The sequence below is a fragment of the Haematobia irritans genome, chromosome 2 (assembly GCF_050003625.1).
Source record: "Haematobia irritans isolate KBUSLIRL chromosome 2, ASM5000362v1, whole genome shotgun sequence".
Taxonomy (NCBI): Eukaryota; Metazoa; Arthropoda; class Insecta; order Diptera; family Muscidae; genus Haematobia; species Haematobia irritans.
Window position 1 is genome coordinate 9,028,500 of NC_134398.1, and position 12,522 is coordinate 9,041,021.

Sequence of the window (12,522 nt, forward strand, 5' to 3'; positions counted from 1 at the left end):
AGCATAATAGTGGGACTACATTATATTTGACTGGAAAACTTCAACCAGATATTTTCCTGACGAATTTAAGCACTTAAGCGAAGCGAACGAAATGTTTTTGTATCGCACCATAAATCGTTATAATGATAGTGGTAGCTTGGATCGTAGAGTGCCCAGATATTTGCATATATAGGGTAGCTGACAAGAACATCAATATTTCCCTAATTTTTTATCAAATTTCCATAGAAAATTTTGTCAAAATTTTATTTCTACAGAAAATTTTGTTAAAATTTTATTTCTATAGAAATTTTTGTTAAAATTTTATTTCTGTAGAAAATTTTGTTAAAATTATATTTTTTTAGAAAATTTTGTCAAAATTTTATTTCTTCAGAAAAATTTGTAAAATTTTTATTTCTATAGAACATTTTGTAAAAATTTTATTTCTATAGAAAATTTTGTCAACATTTTATTTCTATAGAAAATTTTGTCAACATTTTATTTCTATAGAAAATTTTGTCAAAATTTTATTTCTGTAGAAAATTTTGTCAAAATTTTATTTCTATAGAAAATTTTATCAAAAATTTATTTCTATAGAAAATTTTTGTCAAAATTTTATTTCTATAGAACATTTTGTCAAAATTTTATTTCTATAGAACATTTTGTCAAAATTTTATTTCTATAGAAAATTTTGTCAAAATTTACTTCTATAGGAAATTTTGTCAAAATTTTATTTCTATAGGAAATTTTGTCAAAAGTTTACTTCTATAGCAAATTTTGTCCAAATTTTACTTCTATTGAAAATTTTGTCAAAATTTTATTTCTATAGAAAGTTTTGTCAAAATTTAATTCTATAGAAAATTTTGTCAAAATTTTATTTCCATAGAAAATTTTGTCAAAATTTTATTTCTATGGGAAATTTTATCATAACTTTATTTCTATAGAAAATTTTGTAAAAATTTTTTTTCTATAGAATTTTTTGTCAAAATTGTATTTCTATAGAAAATGTTGTCAAAATTTTATTTCCTTAGAAAATTTTGTCAAAATTTTATTTCTATAGAAAATTTCGTCAAAATTTTATTTCTATAGAAAAATTTTGTTAAAATTTTATTTCTATAGAGATTTTTGTTAAAATTTTATTGCTTTAGAAAATTTTGTCAAAATGTCAACAGTGTACGGTGACTTGCAGAACGAACAGCATCACACGAACTCACATACAAAATTCCAGAAGATGGTTAGTGGCACTAACCGAAATATTGGAAATAAATATTAAAACAAATCAATAATCGATTGTTTCTATGACCTCAAGCCGAACAAAATTAATAATCAAAAATTTTATTTAGATAGAAAATTTTGTCAAAATTTTATTTCTATAGAAAATTTTGTCAAAATTTTATTTCTACAGGAAATTTTGTCAAAATTTTATTTCTATATGAAATTTTGTCAAAATTTTATTTCTATAGAAAATTTTGTCAAAGTTTTATTTCTATAGAAAATTTTGTAAAATTTTATTTCTATAGAAAATTTTTGCCAAAATTTTATTTCTTTAAAAATTTTGTTAAAATTTTATTTCTATAGAAAATTTTGTCAAAATTTTATTTCTATCGAAAATTTTGTCGAAATTTTATTTCTATAGAAAATTTTGCCAGAATTTTATTTCGATAGAAAATTTTGTCAAAATTTTATTTCCATAGAAAATTTTGTCAACATTTTATTTCATGTCAATATTTTACTTCTTTAGAAATTTTGTCAAAATTGTATTTCTATAGAAAATTTTATCAAAATTTTATTTCTATAGAAAAATTTTTCAAAATTTTATTTCTATAGAATGTGTGTCAAACTTTTATTTCTATAGAAAGTTTTGTCAAAATTTTACGTCTATAGAAAATTTTGTCAAAATTTTATTTCTATAGAAAATTTTGTCAAAATTTTATTTCTATAGAAAATTTTGTCAAAATTTTATTTCTTTAGAAAATATTGTCAAAATTTTATTTCTATAGTAAATTTTGTCAAAATTTTATTTCTATAGTAAATTTTGTCAAAATTTTATTTCATTAGAAAATTTTGTCAAAATTTTATTTCTATAGAAAATTTTGTCAAAATTTTATTTCTTTAGAAAATTTTGTAAAAATTTTATTTCCATAGAAATTTTTGACAAAATTTTATTTCTATAGAAAATTTTGTAAAAATTTTATTTCTATAGAAAATTTGCTCAAAATTTTATTTCCATAGAAATTTTTGACAAAATTTTACTTCTATGGAAAATTTTGTCAAAATTTTATTTCTTTAGAAAATTTTGTCAAAATTTTATTTCTATAGAAAATTTTGTCAAAATTTTATTTCTATAGAAAAATTTTTTCAATTTTTTTTTCTAACGGATATTTGGTCCAAATTTTATTTCTATATAACATTTTTGTGAATTAATGTGGCTCTATATATTTAAGTTTATTTCATCTTATTTTATTGCATTTGGTTTCATTTGATTTTAATTTATTTATTAGTTTCATTCAACATTATTGAATTAATTTCATTGTAATTTAATTAAAGTAATTGTGATAAAAAATCTTTATTGTTTTTTCTATTCCTATATTTACAGCCTCTTTGTGTCACTGTGACTCAGCCGTTGCTTAACTGAAAATCATCTTTAAATGCAATTACTGTGAAAAAGGTAGGCATACTTTCTTACATCATTTCTTCAATTCAAGTGAATTTGCGATTCATTCGCAGATGATAAATCACGTTATATGTTCGTCTTCAAAAGCCATAGAGAAAAAGTGATAATCATCTTTAAATTCCTTATTTATGATTTATTCTTTATGGGGTTTTGCATTCAACTTTCATCTCGAATACTTTAAGTCGATGTTCGTTATAATTTCCTTTCTAAAGATTGTTCAACTTACCTTAAATATAAATTGTCCCATGTCAGATGCACGTTCGTTTGCTGAACCTGATGCTCTTTTAAAACAATGCAGATAGTCACGTGTCAAAACAAAATATCTGAAATGACAAGGAGGGGAAATATGTCAGAAAAAATAAGAAATACATGAAAATCTGTAAAGAATATCGCAGGAGGACAAAGGGGACTATTTCGCACATCTCAAAGTGGAGAGCCCGAATTTGTATTTATTTTAGTGAAAATGAATGATGTGCAACATAAGTATATAGATCATTTGTGAAGAATTTTTAAATGCCTAAAAAACTCGCAAATATCGCCAGATATAACGAGAGAAATATTTTTTGTAACTACTGAATTAATTTATACAACATTTTAAATTGAATAAAACTTCAATCACAGAAATGATCATTTTAAAAAAAATTTAAAAAAAACCAAGTTTACCCAATACAAAAAAAATTTCTTTGCATATTTTCAGACGTCCCAATTGTCCGCTGTAAAACAGTAGGGTTCGATAACACGGTTGCTACAGTTGAAAGAATTCTATCAAAAATGGTAGATTTTTCTGTTTGGTAGATTGGTAGAATTCTTGACGTTTTGTTAAATATTGCAAAATATTCCCAACTAAGAGATACTTCACAAATTTTCAATAGAAATACAATTTTGAAACAAAAAAATTTTAGACAAAATTTGCTATAGAAATAAAATTTTGACAAAATTTTCTATAGAAATAAAATGTTGACAAAATTTTCTATAGAAATACAATTTTGACAAAATTTTCTATAGAAATAAAATTTTGACAAAATTGTCTATAGTAATAAAATGTTGACAACATTTTCTATAGAAATAAAATTTTGACAAAATTGTCTATAGAAATAAAATTTTCACAAATTTTTCTATAGAAATAAAATTTTGGCAAAAATATCTATAGAAATAAATTTTTGATGAAATTTTCTATAGAAATAAAATTTTGACAAAATTGTCTATAGAAATAAAATTTTGACAAAAATTTTCTATAGAAATAAAATTTTGACAAAATTTTCTATAGAAATGAAATTTTGACAAAATTTTCTATAGTAATAAAATGTTGACAAAATTTTCTATAGAAATAAAATTTTGACAAAATTTTCTATAGAACTAAAATTTTCACAAATTTTTCTATAGAAATAAACTGTTGACAAAATTTTCTATAGAAATAAAATTTTGACAAAATTTTCTATAGAAATAAAATTTTCACAAATTTTTCTATAGAAATAAAATTTTGACAACTTTTTCTATAGCAATTAAATTTTGTGAACATTTTCTATACAAATAAAATTTTGTCAACATTTGCTACAGAAATGAAATTTTGACAAAATTTTCTATAGAAATAAAAATTTCACAAAATTTTCTATAGAAATAACATTTTGAAAAAATTTTCAATAGAAATAATATTTTGACAAACTTTTCTATAGAAATAAAATTTTGACAAAATTTTCTATAGAAATAAAATTTTGATAAAATTTTCCATGGAAATAAAATTTTGACAAAATTTTCTATAGAAATAAAATTATGACAAAAATTTCTATAGAAATGAAATTTTGACAAAATTTTCTATTGAAATAAATTTTTGACAAAATTTTCTATAGAAATAAAATTTTGTGAAAATTTTCTATAGAAATAAAATTTTGACAAAAATTTCTATAGAAATAACATTATGACAAAATTTTCTATAGAAATAACATTTTGACAAAATTTTCTATAGAAATAAAATTTTGACAAAATTTTCTATAGAAATAAATATATGACAAAATTTTCTATAGAAATAAAACTTTGATAACATTTTCTATAGAAATAAAATTTTGACAAAATTTGCTATAAAAATAAAGTTTTCACAAACTTTTCTATAGAAATAACATTTTAAAAAAATTTTCAATAGAAATAATATTTTGACAAACTTTTCTATAGAAATAAAAATTTGACAAAATATTCTATAGAAATAAAATTTTGACAAAATTTTCTACAGAAATAAACTTTCGACAATTGTTAAAAATGTGCAAAATAGGCACTAAAGTGGCACAGCGGTAACACAGCCCACAATGATATTAGACTTATAATTTCATATAAAAAAGTCGCACATGTAAGCATTTGCCAAATTTTGCATATGGAGGATATTTCCACCTTATATAAGACCAAATATGGCTTAAAGAAAATTTCAGTTTCTTTTTTTCATATTTAAGTTTTTCAAATTTCTTTACAATTTCCTATGTCTACTCTATGCTGTATAGCATTTCCTGTTTCCTATACGAATGAACTGCTACAGTTTGTACAACATTCCTCCAGAGATGGCATTCATTAAAGATCCATTGTGGTCTTCATTTATTGCAACTTTCAATTATGCTTCATTAACTTTATTTCATCATCTGCTACTTAAACTTCCCATGATAATGGTATGTTTCACAAAACAAAAAAAAAAACACAAGAAAAAAACTGGAATTTATCCTTGAAAGAAATATACAAGCAAACGAAAAAAAAAACAGGGAGAAAAAAATGGAACCATTCAACCACAAAACACAAAAAACCAAACTGGACTGAAAAGATAATAATTTGGTATTTTTCTCATATTGCACCATTGCAATCATCACGAGTAGGATGCAGAGAACTGCTCTTTACAGTTTGGCAACAAAAGTTGGTTTTTGTTTCCTGACGATTTTTTGTCTGTTTTTTTTGTATTTAAATTGGACCAATCCTTTGAGGGTCTTATATAAACAAGAGTAAAACACTTGATGTTGAGGATTTCAGTAGACCATAGGAAGATGAGAACCACATGGAACTATAAGCAATGCTAAAACACAAGTTTCATAATTTTTTTTTCGAAATGAAAAACATCGACCTTGATTCGATAGGGAATATAGGGGTTTTAGAACCAAAAACATGCAACCAAATTATTAAAATTGTCTTGGGTTTCGCAAGAATGAAGATGATTTTTGGAAATATTTTCTTCTTTAATAAGGATGCATAAACGTTTTAATAAATTGCTTTAGAATTCGTTTAGATTTTTGGATGAATAGCCTTAAGCGATTTTTGTCTGATTATTTGGTGATTGGATACAGGGTAGGGACGAATTTTAAAAAGGTGTCATTTGTAATAAAAAGTGACACATCTTCTCACAAAGAAAACAAAATGAAGGAACTCATTGAGCTCCGTTTTGTTTTGACTAACCTAACAAAAAATTCCGCTTTATTCAATAAAGGTTAAAGACAGAAATATTGCATACTTTCTGGCGATCACAAATAGTTGTAAAAGTAATCAATTTTCGGTGGAAACCAGAACAGTGTTACGGTTGAGAACACGGTTGCAAAATTTTCCATATAATATTCTATTTCTCTAGAAATTTTTCTCAAAAATTTATTTCTATAGAAAATTTTTTCAAAATTTTATTTCTATAGGAAATTTTCTCAAAATTTTATTTTGATAGAAAATTTTCTCAAAATTGTATTTCTATAGAAAACTTTCTCAAAATTTTATTTCTATAGAAAGTTTTCTCAAAAATTTATTTCTACAGAAATTTTTCTTACAAATTTATTTCTACAGAAAATTTTGTTTCCATTGACAATGTTCTCAAAGTTTTGTTTCTTACCAATTTTTCTCAAAATTTTACTTTTATAGAAAATTTTCTTAAAATTTTATTTTGATAGAAAATTTTTAAAATTTTATTTCTATAGAAAATTTTTTAAAATTTTATTTCTATAGAAAATTTTTTAAAATTTTATTTCTATAGAAAATTTTTTAAAATTTTATTTGTATAGAAAATTTGGTCAAAATTTTATTTCTATAGAAAATTTTCTTAAAATTGTATTTCTGTAGAAAATTTTCTTAAAATTGTATTTCTAATTTTTATTTCTATAGACATTTTTTTCAAAATTTTATTTCCATAGAAAATTTTCTCAAAAATTTATTTCTGCAGAAAATTTTCTCAAAATTTTATTTCCGTAGATAATGTTCTCATAAATTTATTTCTACAGAAAATTTTCTCAAACATTTATTTCCGTAGATAATGTTCTTAACATTTTATTTCCGTTGACAATGTTCTCAAAATTTTTTTTCTTACCAATTTTGCTCAAAATTTTATTTCTATAGAAAATTTTTTCAAAATCACATTTTCATAGAAAATTTTTTTCCTATAGAAAATATTCTCAAAAATTTATTTCTATAGATAAGTTTCTTAAAATGTTATATCTATAGAAATTTTTCTCAAAATTTTATTTTTATAGAAATTTTTTTAAAATCTTAATTCTAAAGAAAATTTTCTCAAAATTTTAATTCTATAGAAAATTTTCTTAAAATTGTATTTCTAATTTTTATTTCTATATATATATTTTTCAAAATTTTATTTCCATACTAAATTTTCTCAAAAATTTATTTCTACAGAAAATTTTCTCAAAATTTTATTTCCGTAGATAATGTTCTCAAAATTTTATTTCTTTAGAAAATTTTCTCAAAATTTTATATCTATAGAAAATTTTGTCCAAATTTTATTTCTATAGAAAATATTCTCAAAATTTAATTTGGTAAAGAATTTTTTAAAATTTTATTTCTATAGAAAATTTGGTCAACATTTTACTTCTATAGAAAATTTTGTCAAAATTTTATTTCTATAGAAAATGTTCTTAAAATTGTATTCATAATTTTTATTTCTATAAACATTTTTTTCAAAATTTTATTTCCATAGAAAATTTTCTCAAAAATTTATTTCTACATAAAATTTTCTCAAAATTTTATTTCCGTAGATAATGTTCTTAAAATTTTATTTCCGTTGACAATGTTCTCAAAATTTTTTTTTCTTACCAATTTTTCTCAAAATTTTATTTCTATAGATTTTTTTTTTAAATCTCATTTCCATAGAAAATGTTCTCAAAATTTTTTTCCTATAGAAAATATTCTCAAAATTTTATTTCTATAAACAAAAATTTTCTTAAAATTTTATATCTATAGACATTTTTCTCAAAATTTTATTTTTATAGAAATTTTTTTAAATTCTTAATTCTAAAGAAAATTTTCTCAGCATTTTATTTCTATAGAAAATTTTCTCAAAAATTTATTTCTACAGAAAATTTTCTCAAAACTTTAATTCTATAGAAAATTTTCTCAAAATTTTATTTCTATAGAAAATTTTCTTAAAATTTTATTTCTAATTTTTATTTCTATATATATTTTTTTCAAAATTTTATTTCAATACAAAATTTTCTCAAAAATTTATTTCTACAGAAAATTTTCTCAAAATTTTATTTCCGTAGGTAATGTTCTCAAAATTTTATTTCTATAGAAAATTTTCTCAAAATTTTATATCTATAGAAAATTTTGTCCAAATTTTATTTCTATAGAAAATATTCTCAAAATTTTATTTTGATAAAAAATTTTTTAAAATTTTATTTCTATAGAAAATTTGGTCAACATTTTATTTCTATAGAAAATTTTGTCCAAATTTTATTTCCATAGAAAATTTTCTCAAAAATTTATTTCTACATAAAATTTTCTCAAAAATTTATTTCCGTAGATAATGTTCTTAAAATTTTATTTCCGTTGACAATGTTCTCAAAATTTTTTTTTCTTACCAATTTTTTTCAAAATTTTATTTATATAGAAAATTTGTTCAAAATCTCATTTCCATAAAAATTTTCTCAAAATTTTATTCCTATAGAAAATATTCTCAAAATTTTATTTCTATAGATAATTTTCTTAAAATTTTATTTCTATAGAATTTCTGCTCAAAATTTTATTTTTATAGATTTTTTTTTGTAAATCTTAATTCTAAAGAGAATTTTCTCAAAATTTTATTTTTATAGAAAATTTTCTCAAAATTTTATTTCTATAGAAAATTTTGTCAAAATTTATTTCTATAGAAAATTTTCTCAAAATGTTATTTCTAATAATTGTTTTTCAAAATTTTATTTGTATAGAAAATTTTCTCAAAATGTTATTTCTATATAATTGTTTTTTAAAATTTTATTTTTATAGAAGATTTTGTCAACATTTTTTTTTCTGTTAAAAATTTTCTCAAAAATTTATTTCTATGGAAATTTTCTCAAAAAATTATTTCTATGGAAATTTTCTCAAATTTTTGTCTACTGAAAATTTTACCAACATTTTATTGCTACAGAAAATTTTCTCAAAATTTTATTTCTATAAATTTTTTTTCAAAATTTTATTTCTATAGAAAATTATATCAACATTTTATTTCTATAGAAAATTTTCTAAAAATTGTATTTCTATAGATTTTTTTTTTTCAAAATTTTATTTCCATAGAAAATTTTCTAAGAATTATATTTCTATAGACAATTTTCTCAAAATTTTATTTCTATAGAATTTTTTGTCATTATTTTATTTCTATAGAAAATTTTATTTTATTTCTATTGAAAATTTTCTCAAAATGTTATTTCTATATAATTGTTTTTCAAAATTTTATTTTTATAGAAAAATTTTGTCAAAATTTTATTTCTGTAGAAAATGTTCTCAAAAATTTATTTCTATTGAAATTTTCTCAAAAATTTATTTCTGTAGAAAATTTTGTCAATATTTTATTTCTATAGAAAATCTTCTCAAAATTTTAGTTCTGTAGAAAATTTTCTCAAAAATTTATTTCAATCGAAATTTTATCATATTTGTTTTCTATTGAAAAGTTTATCAAAATTTTATTGCTACAGAAAATTTTCTCAAAATTTTATTTTTATAAATTTTTTTTTCAAAATTGTATTTCAATAGAATTTTTTTTTTTTAATTTTATTTCTATAGAAAGTTTTCTTAAAATTTTATTTCTATAGAATTTTTTATTCAAAATTTTATTTCCATGGAAAATTTTCTAAAAATTATATTTCTATAGACAATTTTCTCAAAATTTTATTTCTATGGAATTTTTTGTTAACATTTTATTTCTATAGAAAATGTTCTCAACATTTTATTTCTATTGAAAATTTTCTCAAAATTCTATTTCCATAGAAAATTTTCTCAAAATTCTATTTCCATAGAAAATTTTCTCAAAAATTTATTTCTAGGGAAATGTGTCTCATTATTTTAGTTCTATTTTATTAGACAGAGGGATTAAGGATGGGGTAGAGGTTGGCTGTGGGAATATATGTAATGGAAACGATACCGAATTTCTAGTTAATTCTGCAAACGGAAATTCGAGTGATAACGGAATACTGGCAGATTTTCTTTATCCAAAATTAAATGTATAATGCTATGTCTCGCAAAACTTTGTAAACCTTCTCATATGCTCAGATTATCTACATTTTATTTTTAAGTTAAATTTATTCAAAGCCTTTGGCCACAACTTGACAATTTGTATATTTTTGGCATCGCTTATTTTAATATAAACAAAATATATATAAAAAGAATTATGCCGCAAAATTCAAATGACGGCAATATGATGCCTTATTGTGATGATATAATTGCTTCCTGTTTGCCAAAAATGAAAAAAAAAAATAAAAATAAAACTACCATACCGCCCAAATCGCAATCCCATTCACAACAAATGTGACAACAAAAGTTCTCGCAAAGCCATTTACAAATTGTAGACACATGTTACAAGCTCAATAACACCAAATATTCCACAGTGATCCTCATGCTCTTCTCTTCGGTCTGTTATGCCTTATCGAATAATAATGAAAATGTATAAGAAAGATATTAATAAATTGTTTAATAATTTACAGATACTATAGGAGGGAAGTCAATGTTTTGTAGCCATTCATATAGACTAACGAATATTGATACAAAATATGATAATGCCTCAAGCCGAAAAAAAGTTATTAAATATTTTCGGATATTTTGACCATTGTAGAGGGATTATATGAATTTGCTGGACATATAAATCTATAGACATATGACATATAAAGATTTCACAATATTTTAATTTTATAAAAATAACCACATTGGATTTTAATTTATTTTAAATCCTAAATTTTAATTCAATGTTACTTTTTATTGCAGTTTAAATTTATAATTTGTTTTAATTTAAATTAATTTATTTAAAGGTTATTTAGGAATATACTTTTTGTGATAAAGGTTGATTCTTTTAGAGGATGTAAAAAGAATTTCATAAAGACAAATAGCTATATTTATAGAGCCTAGTTTTGGGCGCCCATGAGCCCATGTAAAAAAAAAAACTTTATTTAACAGAAACATACCTTTTGTTGGTCACTTTCTTACAAATAAAACTTTTGGCAATAGAAAAAAAAAATAATTTTACATTTCCTCCAAAAATGCACTCAAGAAATCGAGATGATATACGGCATTACATACTACTACGTATATGCAATTTTTACTATGAAGCTTCAAAATGTGTATTAATAAAAACTTCAAGGCAGCAAAGAACAGTGTTCGATATAAACGAAATAGACGGTGATTTTGAAACAAAAAAATACGTTTTCCAAAGTTTTTTTTTCCGTGTGTATTTTCGATACCATAAAGGCTTATGTTCTTATATACATATATTTAAATGTGAACCGACGTGCAAAAACATTTTTAAATTTTCTACAAAATCTCTAAACTTAAAACTGAACCGGACTAATGTCCTGGGACGATGCACAATGTCAGTAAAATAAATCGAAGTAAAACTATGGCATCTGTGTTCATGAGTGTAAATATATATATGGGAGCTATATTTATATATATGGGAGCTATATTTAAATTATATATATGGGAATTATATATATGGGAGCTATATTTAAATCAGAACCGATTACAACCCAATTTGAATGTTAATTTTACTCCCTTCACGTAAATGGGAGTAAAATTATGGCCTCTGTGGTCATATGAGTGTAAATCGGGCGAAATATATATATGGGAGGCTATGTCTAAATCTGAACCGATTTCTTTCAAAATCAATAGAGTTATATTTTGACCCAAAACAAATACACAGAAAGAAATTTCACGAACATTTTTCCAATTGAAATCTTTAAAATTAAATACTGAGTTGAAAAAAAAATTCAGTTAAAAAAATAATTGATTCAACAAATTTTTTAATTGAAACAAAAATCAACAAAAAAATTAATAGTATCAATTAATTTTTTAATTGAAATTAGCATTTCTCTGATTGCAATTAATTCCGTGATTGACGCACAAAAAATATTTTTTTGTGTGTAAATATGAATTCGATTGTACTAAAACTGCGATCTGGACATTGGTCCCAAAAATGTGTGCATAGAAAGACGGACGGACATGGTTAGGTCGGCTCAGTAATGCTGGTAACATTTCTGAGGGTTTCAAAATTTTCTATAGAAATAAAATTTTGACAAAATTTTCTATAGCAATGAAATTTTGACAAAATATTCTATAGAAATAAAACTTTGACAAAATTTTCTATAGAAATAAAATTTTAACAAAATTTTCTATAGAAATAAAATTTTAACAAAATTTTCTATAGAAATAAAATTTTGAGAAAATATTCTATAGAAATAAAATTTTGACAAAATTTTCTATAGAAATAAAATTTTGACAAAATTGTCTATAAAAATAAAGTTTTGACAAAATTTTCTATACAAATAAATTTTTGACAAATTTTTCTATAGAAATACAATTTTGACAAAATGTTCTATAGAAATAAATTTTTGACAAAATTTTCTATAGAAATAAAATTTTGGCAAAATTTTCTATAGAAATAAAATTTTGACAAAATT

At 21.5% G+C, this 12,522-nt stretch overlaps 1 protein-coding gene across 6 annotated transcripts in view; it reads right to left on the bottom strand.

Annotated features, from left to right (window-relative positions):
• Window positions 1-12,522, bottom strand: part of LOC142223386 (uncharacterized) — a 256,164-nt gene that overhangs the window by 50,250 nt on the left and 193,392 nt on the right. For all 6 annotated transcript variants that reach the window (XM_075293268.1, XM_075293266.1, XM_075293265.1 and 3 more), the window contains one exon: window positions 2,877-2,973. In XM_075293268.1, coding sequence (XP_075149383.1) covers window positions 2,877-2,973 — 97 coding nt within the window. The remainder of the gene's footprint in view (window positions 1-2,876; window positions 2,974-12,522) is intronic.